The 15,799-nt window shown below is 40.8% G+C and overlaps 2 protein-coding genes across 2 annotated transcripts; both read left to right on the forward strand.

Annotated features, from left to right (window-relative positions):
- Positions 1-127: 127 nt before the first annotated feature.
- On the forward strand, positions 128-9,389 carry KCTD9 (potassium channel tetramerization domain containing 9). The gene is made up of 12 exons (XM_076359046.1): positions 128-214; positions 1,458-1,579; positions 2,245-2,288; positions 2,462-2,558; positions 3,081-3,139; positions 3,746-3,874; positions 4,523-4,590; positions 4,691-4,786; positions 5,232-5,381; positions 5,763-5,868; positions 6,144-6,277; positions 7,091-9,389. The coding sequence occupies exons 1-12, from the start codon at positions 167-169 to the stop codon at positions 7,205-7,207; spliced, it is 1,170 nt and encodes a 389-aa protein (XP_076215161.1). The 5' UTR covers positions 128-166; the 3' UTR covers positions 7,208-9,389.
- Positions 9,390-12,215: 2,826 nt separating this feature from the next.
- Positions 12,216-15,748, forward strand: GNRH1 (gonadotropin releasing hormone 1). The gene is made up of 4 exons (XM_076359047.1): positions 12,216-12,262; positions 12,724-12,865; positions 13,527-13,622; positions 15,637-15,748. Exons 2-4 carry the CDS (start codon positions 12,725-12,727, stop codon positions 15,676-15,678), a joined length of 279 nt encoding a protein of 92 aa, XP_076215162.1. The 5' UTR covers positions 12,216-12,262; position 12,724; the 3' UTR covers positions 15,679-15,748.
- Positions 15,749-15,799: the final 51 nt, after the last annotated feature.

The following is a 15,799-nucleotide window of genomic DNA, read 5'->3' on the forward strand; positions in this document are numbered from 1 at the left end:
CGCCCAACCCTCTCCCCGTCCTTGCCCCGCCGCTCCGGCGGAGCGCGTTTCTTATTGGACAGCCGGCTCGGCGCGGCGCGGCCGCGGTTGGCCGCGGCTCACGTCGGTCAGCGATCGCTGCCTTCCGGGTTCGGCAGGAGGAGCGGGCTGCCGCCGCCGCCGCAGCATGAGGCGGGTCACGCTGTTCGTTAACGGCAGCCCCCGGAACGGGAAGGTGAGGGGCGGGGAGGGGGGGGTCGGGCTCCTCGGCGGGGTCCCGCCGCCCGCGGGGAGGTGCCAGCCGCCCCGCGCCGGCGGCTCGACCCCCCCGCCCGCTTCCCGAGCGATTCCTCCTCTCTTTCCCTCGCCTGAGTCGCCGGGGCGGCAGCCGGCGGGCAGCCGCTGGCGGGGGCGGAGCGGCGGCGCCCGTGTTTCGGCTCCCGCCGCTCCGGGACGGGGCCGCCGCGCCGCGGGCGGGGCTCCCGCCTCTGGCGCGGCGCGAGGGAGAAGCCCTCAGCCGCCCCTCGCGGCCGCGGTGCCGGTGGCTGCGGCAGGGGAGCCTCGCTGCTCCCGCCGCCCCCTCCCCGGACTCGGTGGTGTCCGCCGGGGCCTAGTCCTTGTGCTGCTGGAGCGGCCGAAAGCCCCGCACGGCCCGCGGGGGAGCGGGGTGTTATTCACCAGAAAATACAGTCGGCGGCTGCCGGCGTTTCTGCGTGTGAACGCTGAGGGGAATCGCGACAAGCCGAGAACTTGTTGCTGGAGTCGCAGTTAAAGTCACCTTCACATCGTCATTATTGATTCGGGTCCTGCTGTGCACGTCCTAGGTAACGGCGGGAAGCGTGTAAATTAAATGCTGCAGGATGTCAGGTCTCTGCCGCGTCGAAGCAATATCCCATGTGTACGCTACTGGAGAGCCCATGAATAACGCTTCAACCCTGCTCGCTTGTTTAAAACCTATGTAGTAATGCCCCAAGAGTGAAGATAGTTAGATTTCTAGCCTCAACCTGTGCACGACTGGCAAAGGCAAAGGCCCTGCCAAGCAGCTCTACTAAACGCTGTCCATCATCTCTGATTTTTCCCATCCACATCTCTGGCGTTAAGGCAGTTCGTGTGGCTGTAGTTTAATCTTTGCATTTAGAGAGGGAAATAAATTCGGGAGAGACTCGGAACAGAACAAATAGCAGTGTTTCTTTAGAGAAATAAATAATTGAATCATAATATTCTTACAGTACCAACACTCATTCTTTAACTGCTGCTGCCACCTCAGTATGTTGAGCCTTGGTGAGAGATGTGCAAGCCACCCCGTTTTAAGGCAGCTATGGTTCTAACATCAAAGTTGGTGTGGTTTTTTCCTTTTTTTAGTAAAGATCCATACATATCTTCCTCCTTCCCCCCCAAGCTACTGATAGCCCCGGCAATAAGTCTGAAATGGCAGAAACTGTATGAACACAGTGCCTATAGCTACCTCTCTTCCACAGGTTGTGGCTGTGTATGGGACTTTATCGGATTTGCTGTCTGTGGCTAGTAATAAGCTTGGAATAAAAGCGACCAGTGTATACAATGGAAAAGGTGGACTCATTGATGATATCGCTTTGATTAGGTAAGGCTTATCCAATAAAAGTCTAATCACAGATGCAGATTAAGAGACTTACTAGCCTATTAATCCTCTGACCTTAATCAATAACCAGTGCTTTCCTTAAAAACAGATATTATCATTTCCAGCCAGTGTGCCCAAAGATGCTTTCATGCCTCAAGGAAAAGTAATGCTGTTTTTTGAACTTCAAAGCATTTCTATCTTGATGAATCAGAACTTGATACAAGCTGCACTTTATGCCTTTTAACGTCCTGCTGTGTTGATTCACAGTGCAGTGTGTGTACCAGGAAAATCCCACTATTCTAGTCAGCACTTGGAGGAGTTTTTTTTGAAAAGGAGACAAACTCTAGCATTGCTTTGGCTTCATAGAATACTCCCAGAGTGGGGAGAAAAGCAACTATTTTGTAAAACTAAACTTGTTGAGTAACAGAAGTGATCCCTACCTGGTTGATACAGATAACATCTCCAGTGAAGAAATCGTATTACAGTCCACTGGAACCTGCAAAATTAAGATAAAAATCAGATACTGAAGTTCTAACTAGTGGCAACCGATTATCGTTTACCTGAAACTAATCGGGAGGGGTTCCCACTGTCAATTAGATGAACAAAAAATGATTAATCTTTTTGGGTTTTTTCTTCCTCCTTCTCGTCCCCCTGCCTGCTCCTCTCAGGGATGATGATGTTTTGTTTGTCTGTGAAGGGGAACCATTCATTGGTAAGTCTCTAATTTTTAAGTTTAACCTTTTGTTTAATGTAAAGAAGTTTTATTTTGCTTTAATGTAAATCTAAAATTTTATTCTCTGGTGTTTTCAGAAGATACCTCTTACCATATGGAGGATTCAGAAATATTCACAATTTTTCTAATAATTACTGTCTCTTTCTGTGTAGATCCTCAGACTGATGGGAGACCTCATGAAGAACTAACAGGGTCGCACACAGATTGGTTAACGCTCAATGTTGGAGGCCGATACTTCACCACTACACGGTAAAAATGCAACAAGTTGGTTTTGTTCTTAAAGGACTTGATTTCCGTAAAGCAGTTATAGCAGCTGGTAGTGTACATTCAGTTGGTGAGGCTTCAGACGCTCTTGCAAAAGAGCTGGAAAAATAACTTACTATGGAGTAGGAGGTCTTAGACTTCTGCAACTTTCTCTGTATTTTGTATTTGCTACCACAATTTTGCAACAAATTAATTCTTAAAATAGTTTACATATGAAGTAACACTGGCGAAAACTCTGAACAGGCCTGGATTTATCCTTGGAATATTTCAGTTAACTAAGTGCTTTGTATTTAAAGTACCTTTGCGATCCCTCAGGTCAGGAACATATTTTGCTATCATGCTCTATGAAATTAAATCAGTACAGTGTTGTAGCTGTTGGAATGCATATCACACACCATTGTTACCTTCAAGCTGTCAAGGGCAGAAAATACACTCCAACCAGCAAGTTTGTCTCTTGAGCAAAACATTCCATTGTAAAAACAAAATTGTGCTGCCTTTGTTTTCTAGGAGCACTTTGGTTAACAAAGAACCTGACAGTATGTTGGCCCACATGTTTAAAGATAAAGGTTAGTATATTGAAATAAACTTTATTTTTTAAGTATCAAATTAGCCAAGTAGGCAAAAGGCACTATCCAGTTGAGACTCTTGTTCATAAGTTGAAATATCAAAAGTATGTTAAAGTATAAAAGCAGAACGTATCATCTTTTTTTTTAATAATTGTTTATTTCTCTGTTGCCCATGTAGTGCTTGTCATCTCACAAACTGAAAATATAACTTCCATCCGTAGTTAATATTTTGGGGTCTTTGTTTGATTTTAGGTTTTCATCTTACTGTTGCATCTTGCTCAGTTTTGTCAACGGAATCAATGAGCAAACACTGTATGAGACAGCCTTTAGGAAACAGGGCCAGACTAAAATCTTAATGCTGCTTTTATTCTAGCAATGAGTCTTTTGTATGTGATAAAATGTTTTAGTTAGTTATAGCAGGAGCGAGTGTTTTAAGGTGATTTCCCCCCCACCTCGCTCCTCTTTTCCTTCCTTTTCTCTTAAGAAACGCCCTTTCGAGTGGAATGTTTCATAATCCAGTACCCTTTGGTAATAAAAATCTGAAACTGAAGCAAATGCTCTTCTATTAATATATCAAATTTAATTATATATATGTTGTGGAAACAGATGCTTGGGGAAATAAGCAAGATCATAGAGGAGCATTCCTAATTGACCGCAGTCCAGAGTATTTTGAGCCAATTTTGAACTATTTGCGTCACGGACAGCTCATTGTAAATGATGGCATTAATTTGCTAGGTAGGTATTACCTGTATGACATCTCCTAAATTACTACTCTTTAGAAGTTAAACTTTGCCCTCAGGTAAATATGATCAAGTCGGTGGGACTTTTGTATGCTCATCTAAATGTCTGGGATTTTTCTTTGGTGAATTTATCTCAAGCATTGCAATTCCACATGCTTGGTTTAATGCAGATATACTGTTTAAACTTATTTCTCTTGAGACCATTAAAAATTCTCCACACTGGATTAATATCTGGCTGTAATTCTGGATTTGATATCTTTAGCCTAATACTGGTATTGGAAACATCCTTTCTGAGTTATTTCTTCCTTTCAGCCGCAAGCAAGCTCGCTCTTCCTCTATCCAGTTACATCTAATATAATGTATGTTGTTGTCAGTTTTATTCGTTTATGCATTTCTTCAAGACTCCTTAAACTTCAACAAGTGATCTGTTCATCTTTGTTAGTGTAGCTAAAATGTATAAAAGGTATAAGAAGTAGGGAAAGTCAGTTGAATTGATGCTCCTCCAATAGTAAGGATGGATTAACCCAAACTTTTTGGCATGTTCTTGGTGTGGCTATACACTGCCTTCTCCAGTAAGGGAAGAAGAATGCTCTCTTGTTTAATGACTCCCTGTAAATAACAAATACTGCTTTGTTTTTGTTAGGTGTTTTGGAAGAAGCCAGGTTTTTTGGTATCGATTCACTAATTGAACATCTAGAAATAGCTATTAAGGTAACTTGTTTTCTTTAATACGTGAATGCCCATGTCCTATTCTTCCAGGCAATATATAATTTAGTCCTATCTATTAGCTTTTAAACAACTCTCTCAACAGAATTCACAGCCAGCTGAGGATCATTCTCCTATATCTCGAAAGGAGTTTGTCCGATTCCTGCTGGCAACCCCAACCAAGTCTGAGCTGCGATGTCAGGTGCGAAAATGCAGACTTTGTCTTGATCTGTAGTGTTGGTGTCTGGTGGTGAATTATCCTGCAGCAGCATGTGACAACATGAAATTCAAACAACGTGTGCTTCCCCTCCCTGCTTTTTAATTGAGTTTTGATTCCAAGCTGTGGCAGAGGGACCTTAACGTGAAATTCAAGTGTGCTGTTTGGGCTGCTTTCCTTCTTTAGGTTGAAGGTTTCCTGGAGGAGCAATTTTGTTAATCTATTCTATTTAAATGTAAAATGCACTAGCATAACCAAGGACAATGCTTGATAGCTTTGCATTTATGATTCGTTAGTCTTATGTAGTAGAATAGATGGTCGTGTGTGTGTATATTTATATACACATGTACGTATACATGATTCTCTTGACTGTTTTGTGTTCAGAGCTACACCTTCTGTAACTTTTTGGGGGTTATTGTTTTGGTTTTAGGGTCTCAATTTCAGTGGAGCAGATCTTTCACGTCTAGATCTTCGATACATAAACTTCAAGATGGCTAACCTAAGCCGTTGCAACCTAGCACATGCCAACCTGTGCTGTGCAAATCTTGAAAGAGCTGACCTCTCTGGATCAGTGCTTGATGTAAGAATTGCTGCGTCTTGGAAAGTGTGGGCTGTCGTTTAGTTATTTTAAGGGAAGAGGAATTGGAACAAGCAGATAAGTGTAAAACATGTAGTTCTTCAATATTTTCTGCAATTGTTCTAGTTAGATCACTTCAAAAGCTTTTTGAAGCTATCTTGTTAAAAAAAGGAAAAAAAGGGCAGTGGGTGAGAATTATCTGCCTTCCTGATGATAAGAGAAGTAATAGTATAGCAAGTTCTTACACTTCCTCGCAGTAACAAGGCTGTTGTGCTTTAATACGATTCACTTCTGAAACAGAAATGAAAACTATACTCTGATCATTTTTGGTATTGTTCATCTTCGCATGTTTATGAATCTCACTGACATGTCTGTCTATATCAGTGTGCAAACCTTCAGGGGGTAAAGATGCTGTGTTCCAATGCAGAAGGAGCATCTCTAAAAGGGTGCAATTTTGAAGATCCATCAGGCCTTAAAGCTAATTTGGAAGGTAAGACGTTTTTGCCTGTTAGGTACTCTGTGGAAACTGAACCGTGTGTTTGTAAATCTGTATGGCATGTGAAAGGTTTAGCTGTGGTTTGTACGATCCCATGTTTTCATGAGAAGAGGCCACAAATACCGGACTGAGTGTGTGACCGTATAATCATTAAATTCAAAGTTCTACCTTGACCTCTATCAATTTACATGGCTCTGAGGAAGCATCGTTCTGGAGCTACTGTGTTTCTGACTGTTTTTCCTCATAAAACTACTCTTCGTGTGTTTTAGGTGCTAACCTGAAAGGTGTTGACATGGAAGGTAGTCAAATGACAGGAATTAATTTAAGAGTTGCAACGCTGAAAAATGCAAAACTAAAGAACTGTAATCTTAGAGGAGCAACTTTGGCAGGAACTGATTTGGAAGTGAGTTACGATTCATTTTTTATACTAACTAGTCAACTGATAAAATTTTGGGGATTGTGGGCTTTTGACCGAGTTCTCCAGCTTCAAACCAGACAGAGTGCATTAGTCTTTTTTCAGTCTTAGCGAGATATGGATGATCTAGGGAATCGCATTTCGTTCTAGCTTCAGTTTGGAAGATGAATCCAAAGTCTTGGATTTGCCGGCACCTCAAAGCCACAGGAATGGCTTGTATCATCTCAAAAGTGATGCATGGAAATACTGCTAAACCTAACTTCTTAGTGTGAGATCATGCCATCGCCGAAGAGAAATGGAGTTGCTGGCGTTTGTGGGGGTGGTTTTTTTTTTGATCCTGGGACAGACATCATTTGTAGAGTAATGATGGAATCTTACCTGACTGGTGGCACGTGATACACTGCCGTCTATTTCTTAGAAAGGCAAACTAGCTCATTTTGCAAGCTGTGTACATGGCTGTTCTTCCTCAAGTACTAGAGAAGTATTCAGAGTAATACCTGGTGAGATTGCAAGAGGCAGCTTCTTTCTAGCTTTGTTCAGCAAGCATTAGTAACTCCTGGAAGATAATTTGATATAAACAGTGTAAGTCTAATGACTTAAAAATAAATCCAGCTGTTACTGCAATAAGGAACTACTCTCTTACAAGAAGTAATTGAAACTCTAGTTTAGAGTGATAGACTAGAAGTTTACACTGAAATTTATGGAAGTATATGCAGTTCTGTATAAATGCAGTTAAGGTAAAGTTTTGAACTAAGTTCTGGGTATATTCAATTAACGTTTAATTTTTCTTTTACCCTTTAGAACTGTGATCTATCAGGTTGTGATCTACAAGAAGCTAATTTGAGGGGATCTAATGTAAAAGGAGCTATCTTTGAAGAGATGCTGACACCTTTGCACATGTCTCAGAGCGTCAGATAGGGAAGAGAATATCCCGAAGAGGAAGGAATCAAAACAGTTATTGTGACTTTCTTCACCTCCTCCCCTTATTAAGTTAGAAGTAATGGTTATTAGACAACTTACATTTGCAGTAGTGCCTAAGTAGACTCTTCTTTGATCATTTTGGGCGAGAGAGCTTTTGTTTAAGAGGTAGAAACAGACACTGTTTCTACCTTTGTGAACAGAGTGAGGAAGCGGGCTGGTTCTAGAACCAGGACACGTGGCTGGTTTGGGGGGGAGGGTTAAATAGATTCATTGTTTAGCATTGCCTCACTTTGGAATGCATTTTAATTTATAAAGCACAATATATGCAATTCTATTTATTAAATCTGTAGCTGCAATATGAATAGAAAATGTTATTAATGTATAGTAGCAACAAAGTTCAGGTTTACGGTTAGACTAGTGTATTTACAGTTAGTTTCTTCATTCATGCACAGTGTATTAAATGACAGATGTGGTTTAGACAATGTCCACAGGATGTTTTCAGGTACTCTTTTCTTCTGGGGTGAAAACAGTAGTTACCTGTCATCATAGGTTATATATTGCCTTGTAGTAGTTTGAATGCAGGTATAGAACAGCTTTATCATCTTCTCAAACATGCAGTGGAAGCTGCTTCCACTGAAGGGATCTGCATACACGGCAGATTTAGTTATAACTAAAACATCCCTGTTCCGAAATTGGATGGCTTATTTGAGCCTTTCTGAATTAGTGTGAAATTGCACTATCAGTCACAGCTGGTAAGAAAAATTCTCTTGCTTTCAAATGTCCCAACCACTCCAAACTGGAGTACCTGTAGTTTTTTCATTCTTTGTGGGGAATTAAACGTACGTAGGAAAATACAATACTGTCACCAAAGTAGAGATAAGCCCTGGGACCACAGCACATGCTCCATCCTCCTGTCATTAATCGAGTATATGAATAATTGGCACCTGTTTCCCCTCAATGTACTATGCAAATACTCTTGTACACTGAATCCTTGAAAGCATGGGCATAATCCTTTTCCCAGCCAGATCTTAGTATTCCACTTTGGGCCCACTTAAAAGTGGCTGTAAAAGCGTCTTGCACAGGGCAAAGTGCCCTTTCCATAACTGCTTTACCTGTGAGTAAATAGGGAACTATGTGGCTTCTGCAGTGCAGAAAGCCTCACAGCGTCTCTTTAGGTGGTGGTGCACTTCATCTAATAAGCTGTTTCCACTGTAGTATCAATCTAGTTCTCATCTAACAGAACATTTATTTTGTACACAATCAAAAAGCACATGAAGAAACTATACCAAAAAAGAAAAGGTGCATCAAGAACTCTTACCTCAGATGCTTACTTAAAACACCCCAAAGTTAAAACTAACCTTGAATCTAAGGAAATGCAGCTATTGCTGGAAGTTAAGAACCAATGTATCCTAAAACTTACAGAATGTGACACTGATAGCAGTGGTTTGAGTTCCACAGTTACTTCCGTGGGTGGCCTTTTACTTGCAGTGCAGATTTCCAGTCCTCTGAACAGAAGTCTTGTTGTCTCAGTAGTTGTTATGCAAATGCTGCTTTGCTATCAATCTAGAAAGATTAGTTCAGGACCAATATATGATTTGTTTGGGGGGAATTGCAGGATTCTCCCTTATGTTCAAGTTGGGTTGTCTCAGGCATATGACATGAACTTTTGGGACTCAAAATCCCACAGCCATGTGGTTCAGAATTGGGATTTTATTTCCTCTTGATTCCCAGGCCTCTTGATCTGGCTCTAGGACAACACCGTATCCTCGGTGAAATATACCTATAGATTCAAGGGAAGTGTTTCAGCATGATTTTGGAGTCCTTTCTCCCACCTCATCGCTTTCATTGAGAGTGATGTGTATGTTGCAGTAGAAGAAGATTCCTAGGGCTAGAGAAATAAATAAATTATTTTTCTTTATCATATTTTATAGCTGTCAGAAGTAAAATATTGTATGGAAAGAATCTATTTTCATAATCTCTGTGTATAAAATATATTTGAACTTTCACTGAAGCACTATGTTTTGAATAATCACAGCATGTGGCATCATTCATTCACAGATGAATTTAAGGTACCTCTTTTGCTATGACAAAGCTGTATGAATAGCCCAAAGTGGCCTATTCAGAAATTGCAGGTTCCAGCCTAATTTAAATTGCATTAATAAAAGTGTGAAATATGAAAGTGTCGTGGTTGTCTTAATTTAAAAAACCAATCTCAATCTTACCTGACTTCTCTGGGAAGGACAGCAAGTTATAAGAGAACGCAATTTTTAACTTTGGTAGCTCCTTGTATACAAACTGAAAAAATATTGTAGCTATAGTTGGTTTTGCCCTTCATGAGACGTTGACTGTCACCTCAGCCTGGATTTGTATGTAACCAGTGCTTTCTCAAATGCACTACTTATTGTAAAGTAGTGCCACGCTTGAGTACTTACTTTATGAGAAGACTGAGTTTTAGATGTCTTTACTTCTGCGCAGGCCATTTGCACTATGGCAGAAAGCAAAAGAATTCTTGCTTTCAAGCATAAAGCGTACCTGCTAGAAAAACAAGTCAGTGCACCTTGTGGGGATTGCTGCAATGTTTCTGATACATTCAGTTTGACAGCTTTCAGGGGTTTTTTTGACTTGTCATTCATCTGCAACACTTTCCAGCTTTTCTTTGTCCCCACCCTTCATATTTGCTTAATAAAATAGTTGGAGTCAGAAATCATTAACCATAATTTACATAGGTATGTGCACTATTTAAAACACTTTCTGCATCAGAGATTATCATCACACAGCACAAGCAGCTAAACTGTGTTTTACTTAATAAACCTGTCCTTGACTTTGGTCTATAAAGTGCTCATGATTTCAGTCTAAAACTCTGTGGCACAACAGTGATAATACAAATACAGCACACCTGCCTAAGTGCTGTAGAGCACCCCGAGAACAAAAGTGGAAAAAATCTAGTTCTTTCTTCAGTTTCTCACCTCCAGCACACTCCTTTGGGTTAGGAATGCTGTCTAAAAAGCCTAAGAGACTCAATAGGCTCGGATATGCCTTTCCACCACTTCTGATAAAACAGGTCTTGATTCTTGGCATGGGAATCCACAAACCCGGGTTTTCCTGACAAGTCCTTGACTTCCATATGGGTACTTAACAGCATTGGCAGGCATTAAGATTTCTCTCCCCAAAACAGAAAAACTCGTGCACTTGAAGGTCTGGGAGCTCTTCTGAAAAGTCTACATCAACCATACTCCAGTGTCTGAAAACTAAAGAGAGGTCACGTGCTAAGAACCCAGCTTCACACTTAGATTTTTTTTTTGAGAGCACAAAGCAGGCACCTGCCTGACAAGCCCAGACTGAAGCACTCCCAGACCTTGGATCAGACTTCTGTTCAGACTGCCTCTGCCAAAATCACAGTAGTTTGTTGGTTTCCATTACACAGGGCCGTAAAAGTATTTGTGGGCAAACAAAACCAGCTGTAATCTTTTTTTTAACCTACCAACTCCTTTATGTAACTTAGACTGTGGCCTAGAGTTTAAGAGAAGACATGGAACAGCTCACTAACCAGTGCAGTTACGTGCTCTTTCTGACGTGCTTTCGTAGGTCAGCTTTGTAGCTATAACAGAAGCCTGTGGAGAAACATAGTTGTTGAAAGATGTTGAGTAGGCTGTCATTAGACCTAGCTTAAAATGGTGGGTTAATAAGAGGTACAATTATTGGGCTAAGCAGGCCCCCTTCCCTCTTTAAATGTCATCCCTCAGGATGAACAAACTCTTCTGTTTATCTTTAAATAACCTTAATTTTTGCTAGGCTCATCAGGGAAGGAAGGAGTCTTAAAACACTGGTACAGGAAAATCTCATTTCTAAAGTGATGTGCCTACGCTGAAGTAATGTTTCTCCCACTGAAACAAACTATTTTCACAGCTTGATCAGTTTATCAGCTGAAGTTAAATGTTGGCTACTCTTGCCATGAGTAGGAGGAGCATTAGAGCAGGAAGAATTACTCTTTGCTAGAGTCACTACATCCTCCTTAAGTTATTTACTTACTAAATTACTTTTAATCCATTAATCTCAAAGAGGTCACGGGAGCAGGAAGAGAAGATATTTGAAGAACACTAAATGTGATACATTCAATTGCACATAAAACAGTGCATAGCAAGTGAAAATAGCTGCCAGGTGGATCAAAAAAATTGACATTTCTGCAGTCAAAATTATTGAATTTAACTCCTGTATGCAAATAGTTATCAACCCCTTTATAAGAACTGCAGTGTGTAAACTCTCAAGAACGAAGAACTCTCGAAGTACTTCATTGCATACATTTACACACACACACACAAACCACAAAATAATGTTAGTGTCTAGGAATCCTATTCATGAACGAGACCCCATCGTGACAACAAAGAAGGTCCCTTCCCCAGCATATTTACAATCAAATATACTTGTCCATTTGATTAGTTTAATGGTACTTTGCATTTTATAGAGCAAAGAATATCAAGGCACTTTAATTTAAACATTAAGGAGGAGGACTTTCAAAGGAGCATGCAAATTGCTCTGTGCACTTGTGCAATCATAGGCTCCTGTTTATGCACCAAAGGACTGTTTCCTTCATGCCTGATAGACAGAGACTAAGCTGAATTCCTCACCCATTTCAGCTCCTGTAAGCCCCTCTCAACAAATTCAAACACACCCAAGAACTTGAACTTAAATATTAGAAGCCACTGAAAGAAAAGATTGTGTATTTTCCATAGGGCAACAGCAGTCAGCTCGATTTGAATGTCAGATTTATAGCCTCTTAAAAGAAAGGCTGTTACTTTTATGGCTCTTAGAGAAAACAGCTGAATTTAATAGCTACACCAGGGGTGTTCCAATTATGTGCTTTACTTCTGCTGCATTACAGCAATTTTAAGAACAAAATTGCAGCCTGTGAGAGAGAATCAGATAAAGTTACCTGCTGTGAAAGGTTTGGTGTTGGGGTGGTTGTATATAAAAAGTGAGATGACAAGCATACTTGCAGGACATTTTCAAACGGAGAAGAGTTGGAGTTATTCTGCAACCTCTCTCAGCAAGCAGGTAATGTGCTTGAACAACATACCAGATTCCCTTTTTACTTATTCAGTGCTTAACAGATGCTTGTATTAGAAGAAACTTGCATTAGAAGAAACCGCAAAGAGCACTTTTTAAGGAGCAGGGACATTAGAACAGAAACCAGCTAAACTGAACGCATCTGTCAAATATCAACAGGGACTTTCATGGAACCTTTGAGGTCCAGACATTCCTAAAACTCTGAAAGGGTGCTCAAAAATCCTAATTTAGATCTTCATCCAAATTTTTCAGCTGTTAAATCTCTTTATAGTGAGCTAATCCACACTTTGAGGGGCTCAAAATCCAGCTGTGGCTAACACACAGGCACAATGCCACTGGGGCACAGGAGATCAGAACTGGAGATCCAGAAATGTAACATTTTCATAATTCTGTAAGATAAAAATGGAGCTGTAATGTCATTGTAATCAGAAAGATGTTTTCTCTCACAGGATGGAGAAGTCCAGGAAGATCTTTGTTAGCGTCCTCCTGTTTGTCATGTCTGTGGAAATCTGCTTGGCTCAGCACTGGTCTTATGGCCTGCAACCAGGAGGAAAAAGGAATGCCGATAACCTGGTAGAATCATTTCAAGAGGTAGGTTCCACACTGTAAAACAACCCTGTTGCTTTAGCTAGGAACCCTTATCTGTAAAAGGTGCAAGCAAAAAAGAGGTTACATAGGCTTTACTGTATACGTATCTCTGTCTCTTTCCCCCCAAACATACATACATATATATACACACACACTTTTTTAAAGTAGCAATTGGAAAGTAATTGGCATTAGGGTATGATGACATTTGACAGCCTTGCATAAAGAACAGCGCTGTCTATTGCAGACAGAGAGCTTGGGCAGCCTGCTCTAAAGGAGAGTTCCACGTTAAACCCGATTTCATCTTCTCCCTAAATTTCAGCCAATATTCTGATGGGCTGTTTTAAGACAACATTCATCCACTTCACTGAGAATGTGGCAATGGGCAGCTGTCATGTGGTAACCGATTAGATGGTAAGCACTTAAGTGACAAAGCAAATGTGAAAGCAGTGGTTTTCTCATCCTTCCTAATACTTCATGTGTAGTCCCTCCTAACAGCAATTCCAACATCCTGATTTTAAGTTTGCTGTAGCACAAGCATAGCACCTGGGAAGGAGATGAATTTAAATTGTGCAGTGGAACAGTTTCATCTTCATCTGTAACTAGGGTAGAGCTGCTTTAGCAGAAAAATCTCCCTTCGTAAAGGCTGTATCCCTTCCCAATTCAGATGGCAAATGAAATGGAAAAATTAGGGGAAGTGCAGAAGACTGAATGCCCAGGTTCCTATCAGCATTCCAGGTTCAGTGATCTGAAGGAAGCCATGGTAAGTAACATGTTTTTTTTCTTTTATCACTATGGGAAAATTAGGGGATCGGTCAAGGCTGGGAAAGTACATGGAGGGAAGAGAAAAAAGGTGGTGGAAAAGGAAGAGGTGGCATGTAAGTTTAGTTCACATGTGGCAATACTGTCTCTGCTCTTATTATCTGCATCATTCTCAAGTACCTCAGAGTTACAGTCCTAGGACAGGACTACATTATTCTTATGCTCCCATTGTAGCAATGTCCTTACTCATTAAATTAAAAACAAAATACAGTCAAACACATTCTACTTTAATACAAATCTATGCAGCATTCACAGATGCTTAACTTCAAAGGCGCACTTTGCCAGCTGAAGGATCAAGCCATATGGAAGCTGCTGCTCCCAAGGTCCCTAGACTAGGAAATATGTTTTCCATTAGATGCTCTAATGCAATGACAGCAGAGACTTCACATACAAACTAAGTGCCATAGAAAGAATACTCCGAAGCAAAAATGTGCTCTTTAATTAATATAGCAATACCTTGATCAGGCCAGATGGTCACCACTTTCTGGGAAGTGTCTCTGAGCTGTCCTAAAAGTTGAAACACAATCTCTACTTCATTTTTGAAGCCAAGACCAAAAGTTTCAAGTACACACTCTAGCCTTTCACTGAGGAACCTGGCCTGAATAAAGGCTCGTAAACTCAGTAACAGTAATGCAGACAGGTCAGAGTCTGACTTCCATTGGATTTTCATCCAGAAACTACCTAAAATCCAGTATTTTTTTTAGGTCATCTTTAATCCTATTTGTACTGAACATAAAATGGAATCTTTGTCCATGACTCTGGCTTCCAATGGCAGTACTTGCAGAATGAAGAGCCAGCAACAGTAACTTAGTATGTTTAGACATTTTTTTTTTTTACTGCAAGAAGACTATGATAGGCAGGAAAAGATACCAGAATAATTATCAGGATAGTTGAAATGAGCCCTTGATACTTCTTGCTCGCTAAGCAAAACCTGGCCTTTCTTTGCAGAGCTGAAGGCACCCCCCCATCAGATTCTTAGGTTTGTTCAGAAACTGCTGGTAATCTTGCACGTAAATGTAAAAACTTCTAAGCCTCTGCATCGAACACTTAGTTTGCGTGTCTTATTCCTGCAGCACAGTCTGAACTATTTCACCTTCTTATTTCTAGCTGCTTAATGACATTGAAAACAAATTAAACTTTTTCCAGATACAGCTCTCCCAATGTAACACATTCCTGGAGTTGCTACAGGAATATTATGCAATGAAAGGGGAGGTGTCTGGAAATGGTCCACCCTATGGAAAAACTTTTCAAATTATCTTCATCATTTCCTGGAGAAGCTGGTAGTGAGCACAAACAAAAACACACCTAGCTAAGATACAAAAGGGAAAAAAATAACCTATTCAGACAGCACATCTATCCAAAACACCTCAGGCTTTCAACTCAAAGGTAACAACATAAATAAATATTCAAGTAGGAGACCAGATCCAGCAGCATGTGACACAGGAACATGGTTTCCATTCGAGTAGTACTAAGGTACACAGAGAACAGCAACAGGGCAACTGTGCTACTCCGTAATGACCCTGTAATACTTTTGCAAGCACAGCTTTCTTGTCTCTGGTATCTTGGCCAACTGCTTAAGCTCAACAGAGACATTCTACATACTGACGCTTTGTGCAAGTTCATGCTTCTTGTCCTAAACTGCTGTCAAAGTGTAGTGTTCAACAGCTGTTGGGTTGCACTCCAAGAACTGCTGCAGTGGTGGACCCATTAACAGATGTAAAGTTGGTCATGCACTTTGGGATGAAAAGGGCCATTATAAGTGTCAGTTACATTATATTATATGATCAGATCCATGGGCAGGTGGCAGAGATCACGTCGGGTCAGATTTATGTCATTCTAATCCTCCTTCCAATGGAGACCACAATATGAATATTTTAGCATCTGACCAGGCTTTAAAATTCCACCACCAAAGTTATTTCTTCTCTTTAAAAAAAGGATATGATGTGTGTTTACAGGAAAGGCTGATCAAAGGAGAAGCAAGACGAAAGAAGATTTAAACCCACAAAGCCAAATGGAACAACGGACCCAGAATAAAATTTCAAAGCTATGTTAAAAACAATTCCTCTTCAAATGGTCTCTGCTTAGATTGCATTACGTGAATAAATACTCTGAAGTTGT

Source organism: Aptenodytes patagonicus, chromosome 24, assembly GCF_965638725.1.
Source record: "Aptenodytes patagonicus chromosome 24, bAptPat1.pri.cur, whole genome shotgun sequence".
In the NCBI taxonomy this organism is placed as follows: domain Eukaryota; kingdom Metazoa; phylum Chordata; class Aves; order Sphenisciformes; family Spheniscidae; genus Aptenodytes; species Aptenodytes patagonicus.